The following is a 21072-nucleotide window of genomic DNA, read 5'->3' as shown; positions in this document are numbered from 1 at the left end:
AGAAATTGAAAATAATGTATTCATAGATTGTACAACACAGTTTCCTTGTTTTGCTGTTTCTCAACATTGATTACCAAAAACAATCGAAATAGCGACTTATCGATATTTTATACAGTAGTTTTTCGTGAAGCCAACTGCGATTCCGGCAATTTGTTTAAATGTAGTTTCCAATTGGTTGAGAATGCACCAAAATAAAATGGTTTATGATGAACGCAGCGATGGCAGCAGCTCGAGCGATGCACAGGAATGTTTTCAGCGCAGCATGTCAACCAAAATGGGCACACAGCAGGTGACAATGCCCAAACATATACCCTTTCCGGAGCACGCAACCACATCCGAATGGCTAAGTGAGCTCATTATGTGCGCCTTTACCATGGGCGCAGCCATTGTGCAATTCATAAACATTTATCGCACAAACTGGTGGCTGCCACAGTTCCAAACGCGGCACATGGTGGTAAGTGTTGCTGCTAATCTTTATTTGCCGCAGTCCTCAAATAACATTGTCCACTTTCAGAACATTGAGCTAATCGATCCATATTTACGCTATCTCATACTCATACTGAATACGCGACGGTTCCTGTACTGCATGCTGCTGGCCAAGTGGAAGAGCCACGAGCGTCGTCTGGTCCGTTTGGGCATCAAGTATGGCTTTGGTGGCCTCGTCCAGCTGGGTCTGTGCTACTGCGCCTTCAGGCTCTATCAGCAGCACACCTACATGTTGCTCTTCTATCTCAGTTATCCGTAAGCAGCTGCGTACTTGGCCCACTTCCTACTACATGTAGCTTTTTCCTTTTCAGTGTGGTCGTGTATCTAATCATCTTTGGCTTTCAATTGGAGCCGTTTCTTCGCACTAGATTCGAGGTGCCCGGCGTCTATATCAACGACATGCCCGTGCATAGCTGCACCACGAATGCCGTCCAAATTCGCGACGAGATTGAAATCCTGCGACATGACTTCAATAAGCGCTTTAAGCAGTTAATTTTCACCTGCATGCTGAATGCCTATCTGGTGCTGATACCCTGTCTCCTGGCACTCAGCGTGCAGTATAATGTAATGCGCGCCGCCCAGCATTGCATTATTGTGTGCCTGGGTGCGTTTAGCTTGTCTGCGGTCTTTCTGTACCCGGCCAAATACAGCGATACTCTGCATCGTGCCACCCTTCATCTGGGCAGCTGGCAGCGTATGGACCGCGATACACAGGGAGTGCCGTCGCAGCTTATCGTGGCAGCCAATGCTCAGACCTGGGCAAAGTACACAGTCTACGGCCATGGCACTGTGGTGAAGCACAATGGAGCTCTCTACCGCAGCCATGGCCTGGTCACGGTGGCCACGCCGGGCAACGCCAGTCATCTGCGTTTCTATGTAAGTAAATATATATAAGCAGGAACTCTAGCTCACATATTTCGTTGTGCATTTACAGAAACTGTTCCATAATCCCACTGTCATCTACTCCACGTTGGCCACGCTGCAGGCAGCCGTGCTGCTGGTGGAGATTGCTTCGTTAAGCGCGGCCAGCATTGAATGGCATTTTGTGCTGTCCATTAGCTTTGTGGCCTTCACCAGCATGGTCGCTTTCTTTAAACTGGTTCGAGATTATCTCATCACCAAACATCTCTACAAGGCAGAGTGTTCCACCATTTACAATTAAGCCATCTACAAGCACCTACATATATCAAAGAACTCCTAGCAGTGTCATGCCAAAAAGCCACGTTATCAATGTATATCGAATATACGCTAGATTTCAATATCGATCTATATAAAACATTTCATCCTGATTTACTAATTAAAGCTATATTTTCCATAGCATTTATCGCTATTGGATTCGATTCGCTTCAAACTCACTTTGCCAAATGTTCAAATATGTTTAGGAAGTCAGGTAATGTGCTCTTGAACAAGTATAAATATATTGAGCTGAAGAAATATAAATTTTTATATAACCTATAAGTTACAAACTATTCTGGCTTAATTTTAAATGACAGCTAATGTTTTACTCCAATTCGACGACTATACGATTACTAATTTAGTTTGTGCTGCTGGAGGCGCTCTTTTGCGGGTCATAAACCCAGGAGCTGCCCTTCTTGTGGTCGCGAACACTGAAGCCATGTCGTTGCAGCAGATCCCGCAGCCTATCACATAGGCCTAACAACTGAACGTTTTTGACATTGCCATTCACAGCCTGCTCCCGCAGCTGGCAACGTATGGCCAGGACATCCGCAATGAGCGCGTTGATGTCGACGCGAGCTGTTGCATCGGCTGGTTGTAACTGTTGCTGTTGAATGGCGGCCAGCGGACTGATGCCAAAGTTGAGCATGGCTACGCTGATAAAGTTGCCCGCTGCCAGCAGCAGGTCTAGACAGTGTGCCGGATCCTGTTGTGCATCTGCTTGCTGCTCGTTGATGCAGCGACTGATGCTGCTCATCTGATCTAACAACACGGCAATGCAACGTGCCGTATCAAAATCATCACGCAGGCTATTATCGAACTCCTGAACCATGTGCTTTAGCTGCGCCTGCAGCGCGCCCTGGTCGAGTAACTTGAGCGGCTTCTGGAACTGCATGTAGGCGCTGAGATCGGCGTGGAAGTTCTTGAACTTGCGCAGCGTTTGCCGTGCTGTCAGCATCAGCTGGTCACTGTACTGCATGGCGTTGCGATAGTTGGACAACAGGCAGGCCATGCGAAACTCATCCGCTGTGTATTTTTGCAGCAGCTGCTCTACGGTTACGGTGTTGCCCAAAGATTTGGACATCTTCTGCTCCTCACCTAGCAAATGCAGCTGGCCGGTATGCAGCCAGTAGTTGACCCATTGATCGGTCTGGAAGTGTGCACAACATTGTGCCTCCTCGTTCTCGTGATGGGGAAAGCGCAAATCAAGGCCACCCGCATGGAAATCCACTTTGTTGCCAAAAAACATGCCGGCAATAGCACTGCATTCAATATGCCAGCCAGGTCGTCCGGCGCCACCCCAGGACGCAGGCCAGCTGGGCTCGTGCTCCTCCTTTTGCGCTTTCCACAGCGCAAAGTCCGCAGCATTACGCTTGCCCATCTCCGCTACCGCCTGCGGCTGTTTGCTAATCTTCTCCAGCTTGCCGTAGTTTGCATATTTGGATACATCAAAGTATACCGAATTATCCTGGGCCATGTAAGCCTGCTTATTATCCAGCAGGTGCTCGATGAAGCGCTGGATGACGGGAATATTTGCGGATACGTACGCGCGCAAATTGGGCGGCTTCACATTCAGCCACATCATGTTCTCCTTGAACTCTGCATCGTAGGCGTGTGCTAGCTCTCGCCAATTGCGACCGGTCTCCTGGCTACGCTTGATGATCTTGTCATCGACGTCTGTAATATTCATGGCCGTCACCAGATTGTACTTAAAGTGGTCCCGCAGTATGCGCTGTATTATGTCCACCTTGACATAGGTGCTGGCATGCCCCACATGCGTCTTGTCATACACCGTCGGACCACAGGTGTACCAAGTGACCATCTGGGGATTGCGCAGCACCAGCGGCACTTTGCCGCGCACACTATGATTGTATATGCGAATGCCGGTATCCTCCCCGCAGGGCCTTTGCCAACCGCCAAACGCAGATGCAGGCGGTGCCGGTTCGGCGCCGCTGCTGAGCTTACGAAGCCACCATTGGGAGTTGCGCAGCTGCATGCATTCTTCTAGGCGGCAGCTGATAAAAGGGAATATAAGCGTCTGCCATGGATCAGCATTGATCTATCGATCTACTTACAGTTTCAACATAATCTCTGTTTCTCCACAATAATTTTAAAATGTTTGATCTACATACGTACAAAGTGTCTTGCTTAAATTTATAACAACAGCTGATAAACGATTGACAATTGTTGCACAGCGTCGAAACTATCGATACTTTTAATTTTTACCGCGATTACTTGCTACAGTCGAGAACTATCGATATAAATACGTCCATGTACTTATTTTTTACCGCGATTCGTTTGCTGCAGTCCCTGGTTTTTAAAAATTTGTGTTGATAAATTTATATTGCCTAGTGTTTTGATGTTGATGACAATTAACACTAAAACTGACTCTTTCGTTACGAATTGATTTCCAAAAATAGCTGCAAATCAAGATAAAAATAGTTTTATTTTACCTGCCCAAAAGTTATAAAAACATACAAGCCGGTATCTATATTATGTGTTTCTATTCCTTCCTATCCATCGCATTGCAAGGACTTAAGTCCTTACTGCCCCCTCATTCCGAAATCTTTAGTAAATGCTCTGCCCAAACTTTAACCTTCTATAACTCTAACAAAACTAAACGCCTTATGGTTGCTCAGAGTTTAGAAAAGTATGTGCTTCAAATCCTTAAATTTTTGGTCTAAGTCCTCCCAGCAGGCTCTTACTGCGATATGCGTCCATAGGAACTGAGCGACAAACAAGCGTACATTGCCCAAACACAATATACCCATTGGGAGTAGAGAATAAAAAGAAATGATTTCTTAATAAATCATTCAGTTCCACAAGTAAAAAGAAGTTAAATTATGCCAGTACAGTTCTGTATTATGTGCCAAATCAATATAAGAACTCATTGTTTGGAAAATGGCAAAAATCATACGCACCATGGTCCAAGCGTTTGCCAAAGCTTCAATGCGTAAGCAAAAAAAACGAGTATTGGGGTCAAGGATATTAGGCACAAGCAGGTGGGAGGTCAAAGGGAAAAGTAGCGTAGTATTTTCGGCAACTAAATTAAATGTGATTTAGGCATTTGCTTGTGACCAACAAGCTAAAAAGGAGGTTAAGTTAAATTGCCAACAAATTAAAAAGGAGTCATAATGCGCCCCTGGAATTCCCCTTGAAGTTTGTGCCAATAGAAAATAGCGCATACTGCCGGTAATGGGAATTTCACAGATTTCCGACCAGGGCTTGGTCTAACATATTGCTCGCTTCTGAGCAATTGATATTAATTTATTGGCCGTGCTTTAAATCGGCATCGCGTGAAAACATTTGTGCGCCCAGAAATTAGCATGAATAGCTATCAGCTTGTTGCAAGTCGCACCCAGTGCAAGGTGCAGTTTTGGATAATAGAAATTAGATTGAAAGCCCGGCCAGGCCAAATATGATTCTGGGTTTGGTACCGCTGATTAAGGTCAGCACAGCGATTACGCTAGGAGTGTGTGGGTGTGGAGCAAGGAAACCCAGCCCCAAAAGGCTTTCAAGCCGCAACGAGTGCCTAAAAGCTTAAACTATTTGCGAATTGCAATTCCCAACTATTTCTCTTGCACTGAGAAGCAGAAGAAGTTGCCCGGCGTCGCCAGGTCAACCGGGCCGTCCGATACTTTCACGCCAACTACTTTAAAACATTTTCCTGAGTTAAATGATGTTCTTTGAAATGTTAAAATTAGGAACAAATTAGCAAATACTCGATTTAGGTACATACATCTCTTTTTTTTGGAAACTGCGGCTGTTTAAGAATAGTTCTTGTGTTAAGAATTTCGTGCTTGGCTTAAGCACTTCGACCTTGGCCGAATATTGACAACGTTTGAGATTTGGGCACAAAAGTCTCGGTATATATTCTTCAGGCTGATATTCTGCAACAGAAAAAGAGAGACACGCAGCTGAAAAAAAAAAAACGAAATTCATATCTATAGCCATAGAATGTCAGTCTAAAAACAACAACAACAACTGGTGGGCCGCAACGCCAGTGGCAAGTTTTCATGTCCAAGGCGTATTTATGTCAACCGGAAGTAGGTTTACTGACCCACGTATACGTTTCAGCGACGGGCAGCCGACCGACTCCGGTGGCCACTTCGGCTGCCCAATAACATTCAGAGGCACAACAACTGGACACATCAAAGAAACGCTGCCTTAGCTTCGCCGGCCAGGAGGACGACGACGACGACGACGGCGGCGACGACGACAACACGTAGTATAAGAAGGCATTTTCTTTCAGCGGTTTAGTTTTCCAACGAACGGCAAGTGCATCGGATCGATGCGAGAAGCGCGTTGTGCTCTGCCTCTTAATTCGATTTAAATAATTGTATGTACACACACACACACACACACACACACACACACACACACACACACACACACACGCACACAATCCTGCCACATTTTAAATAAGCATTGCTCCACATTCAAGTGTAGCCTAAGGTGTAATATTTAACAAAGGAAGCCCAACTGAAATCTAAATGCGTCAATTGAAAAGTCCTGAATTAAAGCCTGCATAAATTAAATGGTCAATAAGTCGAAAAGAATGTTAAAAAGAAAAACTTGCAATCGAATATAACAAAGCCTAAATCCCAATACTAAAGTGTTTAAATCTTAAAGTGAAACAAAAAACGTAAATGTTTGATTTGAGTGAAAATTTGTAATCGAAATTTGAATCGAAATAAAGAAGCAAACCTTATATAAAAAAACTGTTGAATTCCCTTTAAAGCAAATCTTCAATTCTTCTAAAAATTTTTTGTTTTTATAATTTCTTAACAAAAAGCAACATAAATAACAAATTGCTCGAGGAGAAAAACTAAAACTTGAAATAACGATTTTTTAAAGCGAAACCAAATAAAAGAATATAAATTCGGCAATAAAGTTATATATATAAAACATAATTTTACCCTTTTTACCCATTTTCAATGGGTTCAGCGTATAAAAAACAAACAAAATTCCTCAAGTTTAAAGCTGAAAATCGAATATTCAGAATTTAAATGAAAGTAACAAAATTTTTCAATTCTTAAAGCAAAAGAAAATTGCCAAGTCTTAAGCTGAATGGAAATTTGCCATCACGACACTAACCAAGGATTTTCTTTTAGCCAAAACGCCTAACGGAAAACTCTTCTATGGCTGTGTGTGGCACATTAATAGTTGTTGCTGTTGTTGTTGTTGTTGTGGTTGTTGGCACTGTGTGTGCTGCTTTCATGTTGCAACAGTGCGGCGCCAGGAGCGTGGCAAGTCGTTGGTCATTCAAGTGCTGCCTGGTTGTTGACTTGTCGGCGCAGGGCACAAGGCGAATGTGTGTAAAATTGTTGCTATTTTGACCCCCTGAGCCAAAGCCAAGGAGAAGGCAACCGAAGGTGGACCCACTCGTGTGCGCGCGACTGTAAAGTCCTATGCCTCAGCACACATACACACAAGTGCAACCATGTATATGTGTGTGTGTGTGTGTGTGTGTGTGTTTGTATTGAAAATAGATTTCACGTCATTTTAAGCCAAAAGTTTCGTTTGCCTGTGCGTAAAGCCTTTTAATATGGGTTAATCAAATTGTTTTCTGGCTTATAACGCATGCAAAAATTGTAACTGTAACATATACGGACACACACGCATATATATGCATGTGTATACATATTCGCACACACACACACACACGCACACATCAAATGCACATCGCGTGTCATACCAACAGGTGCCACGCGGCAAGTGAACAAACAAACACACACACACACACGCGAAACTAGCATGCGACGGCAGCGGTTCTTTGCGGCGAAATTCGACGGCGAATTCACGTTTGCTACTTGACGTAGCCAATTTGCCAACTCGAGTGTCTTTCAAAGCAATTACAAATTTCGCTTTGATTTCGCCTTGGCGAACGGTTGACACTTTAGTCGATTCTGATTGGATTTAACCCAAAAACGGAATAACTTATTTTTAAGTGATTTTCTTTTTGTTTATGGCCAATGTTTGCTGTGTTCTCATGTAACTGACTTCAAAAGTTAAAAACATTATAATTACTATTAATTATATTCAATGCATATTTATCTTTACATTAGTTTATTGGTCGAAACAAATGGGAAATATCCTTTTTTTTTAAACTGTGAATTTAGGATATAATAGCTATTCCTATTTGCGGGCGTGGCGAAAGTATCTTTGGCTCGAGCTTTAAGAGAGTTCCACCCACAAGCAGACCTTTTGACTTTATAAAAGCAAATGCTTTAATACATTTATGATTTCCATAAATAATAGTGTTTAGTTTCGGGCAAAACACTTTCACTCATTAATTTAAGACATGTACGAAAGATAAAAGGGGGGATTGCTTAATTACAGTTAAAGTCATTGCAAATTTTTGCTGGGAATTCGGTGGCATTCGGTGCAGCCTTAAAGTGCAACATTATTCAGCAATTTGCAACATGCAACGCGGGGCATAGCCATAATCTAGACACGCACAAGTTATGCTCTCGTTAGCGAACATCATTTGAAGGCAGGCAAATAATAAGTGAAAAGTAGCATAGCGCACGACATTGAAATACCCTGTACACATGCAACAGTTTAGATGTGTGCTAATTCGAATTGTAGTAAAACCGGAGTAGAATTCAAATAGTTTCTCGAATTACGTATTCAAGAAGTTTCAACATACTTGAGCTGAGTGTGAAATGAGGTACCATCTATACCCAACACATCTCTAGTACAGGGTATAAGCACTCGCCGGACTGTTAACTGCAGCCTGGGGCGCTCAATGGCAATGGCAGTGAAATACTAGATATTAGAAAACCCAGTAGATATAATAAGTGTATTGTTGTAAATAATAATTACTATTTTTCGCAACTATTTCTTTTTGATGCTTCGTATATCGGCTTTTCCGTTGCACATTTGCCCGGGCTTGGGCCCGTCTTCAGTCGGCCTGTGGAGCTTCGCGTGTTTGGTGCACTGACATTGCATTGGCCAGAAGGTCTAACTGACAGTCTATGGCTGTAAAATTGGATACGTAAGTGCGCCGATATAGTTTTAGTTGCCTCGCGTCACTTACTTTACTTGTGCAGCCGAAGGACTTGAGTATTTTAGTAAGGCTCTCAGCATATATTTATAAATAAACATCAAATGTTTTCTGATGAGTTTGGTAAATCAAAGGAAAAGGAAAACTTGCGCTCAACAATAAACTCAGTCGAAAAATTGAGGGTTCGAACCGGCAATTTCTCGTTTAACAGGAGAACGCCTACTGGCAACACGCACTCGCAGGATATTAGAGAGGGGCGGAGAGAGAGCGAGAGAGAGAGAGAAAGGGAAAGAGAGAGAGAGTATTTAAATTAAGATTTTGCTTTGAAATTGTGATTCAACCTATTTAGGCCGAAATTTGGCCTTCATTTAAAAAATGAAAATTAATGACTTAAATTGAACTAGGTTGCATTAAACTAACGCATTTTTCATTCTTGTTACAGAATTAAGAACAATGGCACTTCTTCCAGGCTACAACAATTGCAGCTCACGTTAAAAGAACGGCGTGCTTCCACTGTAGCCCTCTGCATTTCCCCTCAAGGAGTTTTTCGCTTAGCATCAGTGTAGCATCGGGTGGAGAGAGCAGCACAAATGAAAAATCATGCAGCAAACATTGTCCTATTCATCATCGCCATCACCAACACTCATCTCGACAATAGCCCAGACAATAAGATCGCCCACGGACGCAGACACAGACACAGCCGCAGCTACGCCAGCCATAATATCCGTCGACTTTAGCTACGATCCCGGTCGCATAATGTCCCCATCTGCACAGAGCAATGGCAGCTATAAGCGCAACTCAGAGATCGTCTCGGAGACGCTCTACATGGAGAAGACGTCCGCGAGTAATCAGCCGTACAGCAGCCTATTTGGTGATCCAGTGCCCCCACCGCAGCCCGAGGATTATTTCGGCACGGCCGCCTTTGAGACGATACGTGCCGGATCTATGGACATGCCCAGTTCCGAGGAGGATACACTTGTGGCTGCCGTTGCTCTCAACACCCTCATGGGCCACCGCGAGGGTGGACGCCGGCTCTTCTCCAATGTGCCCTACAGCAGAGCTCAGACTCAATCCATACCGCGCCTGCAACCGCCCGACATTCAGATACTGCCCAATTCGAGTGGCGGCTCCAGCTCCGAGCAGCTTGACTCGCCGAATTTCATGTTACTCGCACCGCAGGACATTGTTAATAAGCCAGATGTTTATGAATGTGAATATGAGCAGGCAGCCCAGGCAGTCCAGGCAGCCCCGGACAATACATTCGACGAGCTGGAATCACAGACCGAGCATAGGTAAGTGGAGCAAGACCAACAGCAAAGAGGATAACTAATCAATTTCCAAATTTTCTAGGCCCATATCAGGCTCCTATGCGAGCAGTGGCTTGGATTGGTACCGTCCGACAGCTCAGCACTTCGCAGAGTTCAGTCGCATACCAAAGCTGCGGCCAAGCTCCAAAATGGTGATGTCCATGAAGCACGAGGAGATGCCACTGTCGCCACTGGCTACAATGCTGCAGGACTCGAACGGTTCGAGCAGCGGCGGCGAGGACCAATTGTTAAACAATCAAGGACAACAAATGCACGAATGTTCACCGATGACAAGCACAACTCCCACCATGGACAGGAATCTCATACTATCGCCAAAGCAATATCTGCAGCAACAGCAACAGGAGCTGCTGCTCCATGAACGACAGTTGCTGGAGACCATGCGGGCTTACGGCCTGGACACGCCACGAACACCAAGTCAGCCGCCTCTAGCTGAATCCAGCATTGATATCACGCCTGCGCAGGAGCATCTGCCATCGCAGACTATGTCCCCAGTGGTTATCAAGGACTCGGTCTCAACGGGCGGTGAATATCGGTAAGGTTTGCAGTGAATAGCTTTAGCTCCCATTTCTCATTTCTGTTTTTCTTTCTCCAAAGCGTGGGAGATACTCGCCTGCACAAGAAGTCCTCCTTCACCATACTCTCGTTGCGCTCACCCAAAACCTCGCTTGGCCACAGTCCCAGCGCCACGCCTGTGGCTCCTCGCCGTACACGAGTGCCCGCAGCTCGACATCCCTCCCTACAGTCAACCACTACCTCTTCCAATACAGCCCAGCCGCAGGTGAGGCCGCGGCGCAAGTCGCTGACTGCATCTCGTTTGCCGCAACTGCCGACAAGCGCTCACGCGCCCGGCAGCCAGCTGGCCAATGATGACTCGCCACGCCCCTCTGTGCAATTTAACATGAGCGGGCGCTATAGTCCAAGCAAATTGGCCATGCCCACCAAGGGCATACTGCAGCAAAGAGATTCGCTGACCTCATCGGTGGATACGTATACGCCACGCGTGCAGCGTCGTGGTTCCATGAATATGGGCTCATCTCCGTTTGGCCAGCGGATCAAGAGTCTGGAGGCGTTGCCCTTGATAACGGATCCATATCGCAGCGCTATACCCCGACTACATAGATCTTCCATGGAACTGGACAAAGAACCTTCGATTATACCACCGGGTACACTGCCGCGTCCTTTAAAGCCAAACCCGAATCCAACACGCAAGCAGCGTGGACTGCTTGGAGTCATAAATAGGGCAGACGACTTCCCTCGCAACCCACCCAGCTCGAATTGGTTAAGTTTGGATGACCTGACGATTGGTACGCATCTTGCGAAGTCTGCGTTTGATCCAATGCGCATCCAGGCGAGACGACGTTCGAGTTCCACATCGCCAGAGCGACGCAGCTCCACGCAAACCGCTTCCGATCGTCGCAGCTCCAATCTGAGCAGCATCACCACCTCCGACTTCAGTTTTCGTCGACCATCGACGCTATCAACACTGCCAACCACTACACAACGTCGCAGTTCCGTTTATCAACCGCCGCGCAACGAGCGGAGCCCAAGACGTCCGCCCTTTGCCAGCAAGGATTCAAAGCGTGCCAAGATTGCCAAGCCAAGCACTCTATCGCCCATTATAGGTACGCCAAACAAGGATAGCGGCAAGGATAGTCCACTGCATGGGGATGCCTATGAGGCTGCTCACCGCGATACGCCTTCTGAGTTGTCGATGCGTCGCGATTCCATATCACGCATACCAGTGCGCAGTCGCCAGGATTCATATCCAAACAGTCGCTCCAATTCACCATTGAAGGACTTTGCCAATTTGTCCAGCTTGTCCGGCCGTAACTCCCAGGCGAGCAACAGTCGTTCACCCTCGCAGGCCACGATCCGCAGTAGCATTGACAACCAGGGTGCGACGCTTGCCGACAGCAGATTGACGCCCACTCGCTTCAATGTCAGTCGTCCAGTTTCCCGAGGACCACCTTCCAGGCCCTCCTCACGCATAGCCCAAGCTAAGGATACTTCTCAGGCTAACTCTCGGGCCAACTCTCGGGCTAACTCACGGGCAGATTCCCAGGCCAATTCCCGGGCTAACTCTCGGGCCAACTCTCGCGCAGATTCCCAGGCCAACTCTCGGGCTAACTCTAGACTGAGCGTGCGTTCATCCCTACGTGCAACAAGCATTTCACCGGCGACTTCAGTCCGCAACGATCGTCACGCTGATACCGCACCTAATCGCAGAAAATCCATTTCCACGAGTCCTAAACGCCAAACAATAAAGGGAATGGCTGCGCGCCGAATGTCACTGAGTCCAGCGGCTAAGCAGGCAAAACCTTCGCCAAGACGTGACGGCAATAAGACGCCCTCAAGTAGTCAACGTAGGAGCTCACGCTCCCGCATACCAACCAGCACGAGCGTTAGTCGGAATGCGTCCAAGTCCAGTTCGCCATCCAAGAAACAGGCAGACACGCCCTCTGGTAAATCAGGAGCGTCGAAGGGCAAAAAGGCAGCACAAGTACTGTCCAAAAGCAGCCCCAAGGCAAAGTCAAACAAAGCTGAAAGTGCCAAAAAGAAGACCTCGTCAATAAGTAAGCCCGAGCTGGGTGTCAAGCGTAACGGAGGTAAAGTCCTGGCAAAAGCCACACCCAAAAACCTAGCAGCCAAGCCAAAAACTCCAACTGCAAAGCCGCAGAAACAGGAGCCGGGACAAAATACCGGTAAAACAGAGAAACTTGCCACCAAAACTAATGGAGCTAGCGGCTTACCCAAGCCCCTAGCCCGCACTGGATCCCAGCAGAACAATAAGAAACCTAACGAAAGTCCACCAACGAAGCCTAAGCAAAAAGAGTCACCCGAAAAAGTGGAGGCTACTGCTTCTGCTGCTGCTAAGGATGTCCCGGGGGACAGCATGAAGCCGCTAGCAATGCACGTGGGCAACGCAGTAAATGCGGCGGCAGACGCACTGCCCGCTGTCCGCAACGAGGTGAATGCGACTCCAGCCAAAAGCGGCGCCGTCAAGCGACAAGGCTCAAACATGTCCACACTGATCCGCATGAGCTCGCGACTCAGCATGATAAGCAACAAGAAGCGAGTCGATTCTGCACAGAATCGCAAAGTGGCAACGGTGCCGGAACAGACTCCGGAAGTCGAGGGTATGTCCAGTTTACAAATGAATTCACTTTCAATATGCCAAAAAGCTTAAGCCTTAAGAGAAGATGTCTCTGAACTCATACCATGCCTCTGCTGTCTGTTGCTTCCTCTTATAACAGTTTAACTCTCTCTGCATTTTATACACAGCATCTAACAGCCAGGCGGATCCACTGGACGGCAGTGATAGCTTGGATCCGGCTGCAACAAGTTCGGATGCCTTAGAGGCCACACAGAAGTCCAACGCAGCGGCCACCACCGAGGCACACAAAACAGTTAATGAACATTTAATTGACCATAAAACGCACGAAAACGAATCGGGACTTGCCCCAGTTACTGGAGCCTCGCCCACCCCAAGTGGAGTCACAATGCTGGCCAAGCCCCACGACGCCGCCCCGCGCCTGGACACGGCCGATGGCAGCAATGCCCAGCGCAGCTCCCCCGCCGAGACACAAAAGTCCCCCCTGCCACCAACTCAGCCCATTGAAGCGTCTATATCCGTGCTGAATGCAGTCGATACGGACGCGGCCAGCGCTCAGATCAGTGCACATGGCGTATCGGCCAAGCCAGAGGCCGACTGTGATAAAGCCAATTTGCAGGAGGAACGCGTGGTCAACCTTGAACACGCGACATCTGCGGCTGGTCTTGGCGACGACTTCCCAGTGGATGACAAAAGACTTTCACCCGACGGACAGGGTGGCTCGACGGCAGGCAGCGGGGGAATTGCCAAGTAAGTAGCCTAACCGATTACCGATTGACCCAAAGCGTTACACAGCAATGTGCCGATGTATGTCGAGCTGATTGATGGACTGATGCACTGACTGATGACTAATGTGCAGGCCCATGTGTCTATGCACTTAAGGCTGCTCGATAGACTAACTAATTTACTAATCATTAGCTCGCAAAGCTTCAGAGGAAGATAGCTAAATTTGTACATCAATTGCCTAAGTAAAGGGTTCAGGAGGGTTAAATCTATGCATTTGATTCGCTTCAAAGTAATCACTGGATAAGGTAGAAGGTTTTGTTTGTAAAAATTGTATTTTGATCCGATGGAAGTCTAATTATTTTAATAGCTCCCAAGGTCCAATAAAAAAAAAACAGGTTGATTGCAACTGCTTAGTATAAGATCCTTACTAGACCGATTAGGAAAAATCCACTTGTCTACGATTAAAATTTAATTTTCCCACGGTCGGAAAATGTCAATAAAAACGCTTGGCCCTGCTAGTTGGACGCGTCCTCTATGGGGCAACAATTTGTATATATAGTAAATAGAAGAACGAGCCGCAATTTGCCATAGTTTTTTTATTTGTGAAGTCTACTAACTTTTTGCCACGTCCTTAAAGTCTCCAAGTAAAAACAATTGCCAGCCATATACCCCTTGGCCAGGAAATTTACATAGCCGGAAACTCGCCGAACAAGAACCGTGCGGGCAAAACTTCAGACCAGCAAACCACGTAGCTCCACACACAACATTTATATGTATATAGGAGAATAAGTATATTTATATATATATACATATAGGGGCTAGGGGCCGCCAAGCCACTCATAAATGCGTCAATAAATTTACGAACTAGTTGGGGGTTTGGGGCCTGGGCGACCATACGAAACGCCTTTAAGGATATCCGTTGGCTGGCTTGTCGTCCCCAACGTTGGTCGTGAGCTGCGCCGCGTCCTTCAATGCATATACATACAAGCCTACATACGTGCGGGTATATGGTATTGCAGGTCCGCCTGGCGAGAGGTGTGCACACACTAGCTACATAACACTCTGGCTGCTTAGTTAGTTTTCGTGGCATGTCCAAAGTTTCATGCCGCAATAACAAATCAGTTACAGCCGGACAATCGCGCCAAGCGCAGCACAAAACTTACTCCCAAAAAGATTCAATCGCAAAACGAGTGATTCCTAACGTTTGAGTATATTCGAAATGCTGACTAAGAAGAAAAAGAACTCGGTCATCTTTCACATAGATCTACCGCAGAATTCGTTGATTGATGCGGATAAATATCTATTTAGGTAAACCAGAAAATCTTGATAATTATTTGATAATCAGATCAAATTTTGGATGTAAACCACAAGCTGCTAAATCAAACTTTTTTTAATTTATATATAGCTATATATACATAACTGATTGATGCGGAAAAATATCCGTTTGGGTGTAAAGAACAGAAAAGCTCCTCTAGCAAAGTTTGTTTATTTCCCTTATATACGCCAGATTAATTAAGTAGTTAATGCGTCAAAAGTTGGGGAAAGTACAAGACTTGTGATTTCTTTCACTGGCGTCAAGTTCTCGACCTCCAAAATAAGTTTGGTCGTTGGCTCGTGCGGTCGTTGAAATCTTATTTATTGGCGTATAGGTTCTCTCTGTGGCACGTGGTCGAGTGGAAAATTGTGTAAGTTTGGGCTAATTTATGTTAAGTTAAAGTGCCCGACTTGGCCAAAGAAAAGGCCAACCTTGAACTTAAAGTGGGTTTAATAACCCAGGCAATGCGTGTGCGTAACAATATAACAATCGGTTCCATGAATGAAGTATTTATTATATATGCTCTGGGGCGAACTTTTGACCTATTAGCTGAAATATGTGCACACATATGGTAATGTATGTGCTCTCGTGCAGTTCATCTTTATCGTATTGAATGCAAAAGTCATTAAATATGCTAAAATGCAAATGATGGGAATGCACCGCAGCCGCAGGGCACGAAATCGATTTGCATAATAAATGTGCCCCATGCAAATTGTGTGCAAATTATTTCCATGATATTACAAAAAGGACAAGGTCTACGGTTATTACCCACAATGATTATACTCCGGCAATATCCGCTAGACAGTGAATATCTATTATAGATCAAGGCTGCAAGCTGGTTCAAATTCACTTTCGCACTTTCCCAAGACGAATTTTCTAAGCCGTCTTCTTTTCATTATTTTCCAGAACCAGCAGTCAGGAGTTCCTCAAGGACGATGTGGGCAAAGGCGGCTGCTGCCGCTGCTGCACCACGCTTTGCATACGATTCCGTCGCTCCCGCTGCATGCGCTGCTGCGGTGTGCGGAAGGAGCGCCTGCATGACGCCACTGAGGAGCAGCAGCCTGTACTCTCGAGTGCCCGGAGCAGCGCCTCGACCACAACCACACAGCTGGAGATAATTGATGAGTCCAAAAACGCTAAGAAGTCGCGCTGTTGGCCAACATCCAATTGCTGCAAGAGCTGCCGCAAAAAGCCAAAACCAAATGCGAGCCCAGAGCACAAAGAGACCAAAATGAGCGTGGAGCCAATGCATCAATCCACTTCCATGCGACCAAAGCAGCAGCAGAGCAAGTGTGGCCTGTGCCTGAGAAAGGTTTTCTGCTGTCGTTCCGTTAACAAAGTCGATCCCGTAACGGGCGACGAGACGGAGCTAAGGAAGTGCTGCTTTTGCATACCCTGCCGGCGGCAAAGAGCGACCGCCACAGAGCCCAAAGTGGCCTGGCGCGATCAGGATCCGGAGCTGGGCATAGCTGCCACAGATGCGGCTGTACTGGAGGGCACTTCAGTGGCACCGTCAACAGCCACGGTGGCCGAGGACGTCACCAAGATGTAAGTCGGAGCGAGTCTATACGAGCGTATATGTAGATACATCATTTGTGCGATTTCAGGAGTTGCTGCAGGCGTTTTTGGCTGATGCTGCTCTGCTGCCGCAAGAAACCGCGCCGCGGCTCCGATGCACGCCGACAGAGTATTAAAGCGCCACCAGCCAGCGAAGTAAGTCCTGATTGATTGACTGACTGACTGATGATCGGCGCGCAGCCTAAACCGTAAGAGCTTCAAAGCTTAACTTATTACAGTAGCCTTTTATGACTTAAGACTAAGACAGCGTTTCTGGAAATTTCACTTACAAGGGCGGAATACTTATGAAAAACGGTTGCATGAAGTTTTTCGTGTTTCCCCCGCCCCAATTCGATTCATACTTATTTTATTAGAAACGCGTTTTACCGATTTCCAATCCAGTCCAAATAGTCGGGAAATGGAAGAAAAACTGTTGTATGACAATTTTTTGAATTTCATCCAATTGATTTTACTTAGAGATGTTTTTGAATCGATCAATCGATCAATCGATCGACTCACCTAGGTGAACATGGGGCTTGGAGTAGCTAGCTTCTGAGCCAGGACATAATCCTGATACTAGTATATATGTATCTGACTGTTTTCCATATTTGTTTCGTTTCAACCTTTAGGAAACGCGTCGCAAGCTGCATAATGATCTGGTCGAGTATACTTCCAAGATGAAGGGTGCCATACCCGTGCTGCCGCTTTACCTTGCCTGGTTTTGCGCCTTTTGCAATGTCATCTTTCCGGGCTTAGGTTAGCTTTTTCCTAAACCAAATCCTTATACCCATTTTAAAGCGCACAATTTCTGTAGGCACCCTGCTCTCTGGACTATTCTGCTTGTGTGTGGGAATTCCCCGTTTCTCGCAGTTCGACAGCGCGCGCGCCCGCATTGGATCCTTTATCATAAATATTATTGTCGCAGTGTCACAATTCTTCTGTGTGCTCTTCTGCTTTGTCGGTTGGGGCTGGTCGATCTGGTGGGGCACCATTATGCTCAAGTGTGCAAGTGAGTTCAGCTAATAAGCTTATTTACATATATGGATCGCATTGACCCTGGTATTTTCAGGGAAACTGAGCAAAATCAAAAAGGTGGAGCGTCTCGAACTGGAGGAGGAACAGCGCCAGGCTGAGCTGGCGGCCGCTGCGACCATTGCGGTACGTGGCGAGACGGAGCCGGCAAAGACTTAAAGGCCTTGAAATACCAAAACCCAAATGCATCCATTTGGGTATAAATAAAAAGTAGCTTCCACATACTACGTACACACACTTCCAATTAAACTTCCTAGACAAAGTGAGATGGATGTGGATAATCCTTTTGGGAATTAACAATAATCGTCAAACTTCCAGTGAAAAGTGGCGTACGGTACAGGGGAGATAAACAAAATTCACTTCCATATGTACATATATACACATATGTATAAATAAGTATTTATATAAACTTTTGCAAATAAGTGACCTTAAACATAGTCATTTAAAAAACTTGAGCCCAACAACAATTTGGGATTAATAAAAAATATAAAAAATAAAAAACATTTTATTTACTAATATAAAAATTGCATTTTTAATGGATATTAAAAAGCTTCACTTAAAAACCTGGAAACTGGAAGTTGGCTGGATCGACATGCTGACAGTTACTTGTGACATGCTTCCCGCGCAAAAAGTACCGTTTCTACTCAATGTGGTTTCATTTGGTTGCACTTTTATTTCACTTTTATTTTGATGCATTCTTGTCTCAATTGTATACTTGAATATATCCGCAATTTCACCAACTACTTATTACTGTATACACAGAATTCCGCACTATAGTTCATTCATTATTTTTATTACAAACAGATAATTCAATTTTTCACTAGACCAAAATGGGAGTAACGGCAGCTTTCTCTAACTAAACACTGCTTGCTGTAAACAACAGTGCCAGGGCAGCAGTACAGTTTGCTGGCTCATGTGAGTCAGTCGTTCGATTGAACTTGTTCCAATTCAATACAGCTCTGTGTGGAAAATAACTTTAGCATCGCCACGCGAATATTGTTTCGTTTATTTTTTGCATATAAATTATACATCAACTAATCAAAATCGCACATAATTCAATATGGCACACTTGGTGAAAATGGAAAACGGCCAAAGCCAGACCATACAAGAAATGTTGGGCTGCATTGAGCGGTAAATTGTTCAGCATTAATCACCGCAGTCAAAAAATACACACAAACATAACCTATATTTTTATGTGTCCAGCTACAATCCGGATCACTTAAAAATACTGGAATCTTACGTCCAGGACCAGGCCAAGAACAATACCTACGATCTGGAGGCAAATCTCGCTGTACTCAAGCTATATCAGTTCAATCCGCACATGCTCAACTTTGACATCACCTACACGATTCTGCTGAAGTGCCTGACGAACTTGCCCCACACAGATTTCGTTATGGCCAAGTGCCTGTTGCTGCCCCAGCAGATGAAGGATGAGAATGTCCAGACCATTATCGATTTGGCAGACATACTGGAGCGCGCTGACTTCACTTTGTTCTGGCAACGCGCTGAAGTCAATCGCACCATGTTCCGCCATATAACCGGCTTCCATGATTCCATACGCAAATTTGTCTCGCATGTAGTGGGAACCACGTTCCAGACAATCAAGAAGGATTTGCTGAAGGAGCTGTTGGGCGGCATCGAGGACTCGACACTGGAGAACTGGATTAAACGCAATGGTTGGAAGCATCAGGGACACGATCTCGTCGTCGTCGCAACGCAGGACGATAAAATCAAGACCAAGAACATTACGGAGAAGATCGAGTTCGAGAATGTGGGTGCACTGATGGCACAATGTATCTAAGCTTAAATAAGGTTTAAATTTTATACGGTTAAGTGACGCTCTATATATGCCAATAAAATCCAGGCACATCTTACAACATATATACAAACTAAATACAGTTTTATTTGGCGCTCACGCAGGCATCTTAACTTAATACAAATTACAATTAGTCAACTTTAAGAGTTAATACCCTAGAAAACTACATGTGCTTAGCGATGATGAAGTAGGCCTTATGATTGCTTCTTGAACTTTTTCAAGATTGGAAATATCTTGTCGAAGGCATCATATATCTCCTGTCGCACTTTGGCGCCCGTCAGCACTACCTTACCTGAGACGAAGATGAGTAGGACAATGCGTGGTCGCACCATGCGGTAGATAAGACCCGGAAACAGTTCCGGCTCATAGCTGCTGAAGTTGCAATGCGTCAGGACTAGACCCTCGAGGCGTATGGGGAATTTGACATCGCATGAGCCGACCATATTTTGTATCTTAAAGTCAAGGAATTTGGCCTGAAAGCGGAACAATTCAATGTCAAAAGTGCTCTAAGATACCCTGTACTCAGCTACGAGCTGCCACCTACAGGGTATACATTTAGCTACACACTTACCGGAAAGCCCAACTTCTGTATGATGCGCGCATACTTTCGAGCTGCCAGCCTTGAGTCATCTTCGCTCTTGGCCCCGGTGCAGACCATTTTTCCAGAACTGAAGATCAATGCGGTGGTACGTGGCTCACGAATACGCATAATCACGGCCGCGAAACGCTTGGGATTATATTCGGCGTTGCGCGCATGTAGAGCAATTTTCTTTAAATCCAATTTACAGCACAAGTTGACGGTGGACACAATATTTTGCAGCTGTGGCACAATGCCCGGATCCGCCGAGCCGGGCGTAGCAGGCGTCATCGGAGTAGATGGACCCATAGTCTGATGTATGTTGCTGAGGGATGCATCCCCGGTGGAGCTGCGCTCCGTCATTGGCATCATGTGCGACATCATGCTCTGCGGCGTCTGTGGCTGCATTAGAGATTGGGGAGTGGTGCCGCCCGTGTTGCTGCTCTGGTTCTGCTGCTGCTGCTGCTGCTGGTACGAGGCAGACGGCTGATAGCTTTGCATTTGTTTGTGGGCCAAGGGTATCGATGGCTCATGGCCAAACAAGCCACTGCCGCCGCTTCCATCGGCAGCACTTACTCCATTGTTGCCGTCGGGCTGCTGTTGCTGCTGCACTGTTGTGGCAGCTGTTGGCGTTGGCTCCAGTGCGGCTGGGTGATAAACCTGATGTGGTAATGCTTCAATTTGTTGATCGGCGTCCAGGCTGTGGTGTATCGGCGTTGGTGCATGCCCAATGCTGGGTATGGAAAAGTTCGGGCTCATAATGTCATCCATTGTGACGTTGTTTTATTTAATTCTTGGAGCCGCAAATTCGTGTTAATGCAAGGCTGGGTGAAAATTCAACAAAAATATGTGAGCGTAAATGGAAAGCCGCGTCGCTCCTCAGGGTTGCATTCACACTAAATGTATTTCATGTGTGTGTAGTACCAAATAACACTGAA

At 46.0% G+C, this 21072-nt stretch overlaps 5 protein-coding genes across 5 annotated transcripts; 3 read left to right on the top strand and 2 right to left on the bottom strand.

The window, feature by feature from the left end:
• The first annotated feature begins 104 nt into the window (after nt 1-104).
• LOC115764581 (transmembrane protein 39A) lies at nt 105-1800 on the top strand. Its single transcript, XM_030707729.1, has 4 exons — nt 105-454; nt 515-741; nt 798-1362; nt 1421-1800. The coding sequence occupies exons 1-4, from the start codon at nt 182-184 to the stop codon at nt 1646-1648; spliced, it is 1293 nt and encodes a 430-aa protein (XP_030563589.1). The 5' UTR covers nt 105-181; the 3' UTR covers nt 1649-1800.
• A 124-nt stretch (nt 1801-1924) lies between these two features.
• LOC115764580 (probable cysteine--tRNA ligase, mitochondrial) lies at nt 1925-3993 on the bottom strand. Its single transcript, XM_030707728.1, has 2 exons — nt 3738-3993; nt 1925-3677 (listed from the first exon to the last, which is right to left on the bottom strand). Exons 1-2 carry the CDS (start codon nt 3746-3748, stop codon nt 2021-2023), a joined length of 1668 nt encoding a protein of 555 aa, XP_030563588.1. The 5' UTR covers nt 3749-3993; the 3' UTR covers nt 1925-2020.
• Nucleotides 3994-9230: 5237 nt separating this feature from the next.
• On the top strand, nt 9231-18167 carry LOC115764571 (protein stum). Its single transcript, XM_030707702.1, has 9 exons — nt 9231-9963; nt 10022-10531; nt 10594-13136; nt 13282-13861; nt 16059-16700; nt 16760-16865; nt 17339-17465; nt 17524-17718; nt 17779-18167. Exons 1-9 carry the CDS (start codon nt 9272-9274, stop codon nt 17898-17900), a joined length of 5517 nt encoding a protein of 1838 aa, XP_030563562.1. The 5' UTR covers nt 9231-9271; the 3' UTR covers nt 17901-18167.
• A 532-nt stretch (nt 18168-18699) lies between these two features.
• On the top strand, nt 18700-19622 carry LOC115764532 (eukaryotic translation initiation factor 3 subunit K). The gene is made up of 2 exons (XM_030707631.1): nt 18700-18872; nt 18945-19622. Exons 1-2 carry the CDS (start codon nt 18802-18804, stop codon nt 19540-19542), a joined length of 669 nt encoding a protein of 222 aa, XP_030563491.1. The 5' UTR covers nt 18700-18801; the 3' UTR covers nt 19543-19622.
• Nucleotides 19623-19639: 17 nt separating this feature from the next.
• Nucleotides 19640-21058, bottom strand: LOC115764531 (TATA-box-binding protein). Its single transcript, XM_030707629.1, has 2 exons — nt 20129-21058; nt 19640-20030 (listed from the first exon to the last, which is right to left on the bottom strand). Exons 1-2 carry the CDS (start codon nt 20903-20905, stop codon nt 19752-19754), a joined length of 1056 nt encoding a protein of 351 aa, XP_030563489.1. The 5' UTR covers nt 20906-21058; the 3' UTR covers nt 19640-19751.
• Between the last annotated feature and the right edge of the window lie 14 nt (nt 21059-21072).

Source organism: Drosophila novamexicana, unplaced genomic scaffold, assembly GCF_003285875.2.
Source record: "Drosophila novamexicana strain 15010-1031.04,08,12 unplaced genomic scaffold, DnovRS2.1 tig00000858-arrow-arrow-pilon, whole genome shotgun sequence".
NCBI classification, from domain to species: Eukaryota; Metazoa; Arthropoda; class Insecta; order Diptera; family Drosophilidae; genus Drosophila; species Drosophila novamexicana.
Note: the sequence above shows the minus strand (reverse complement) of the source record. Positions and strands in the feature narration are given on the sequence as shown.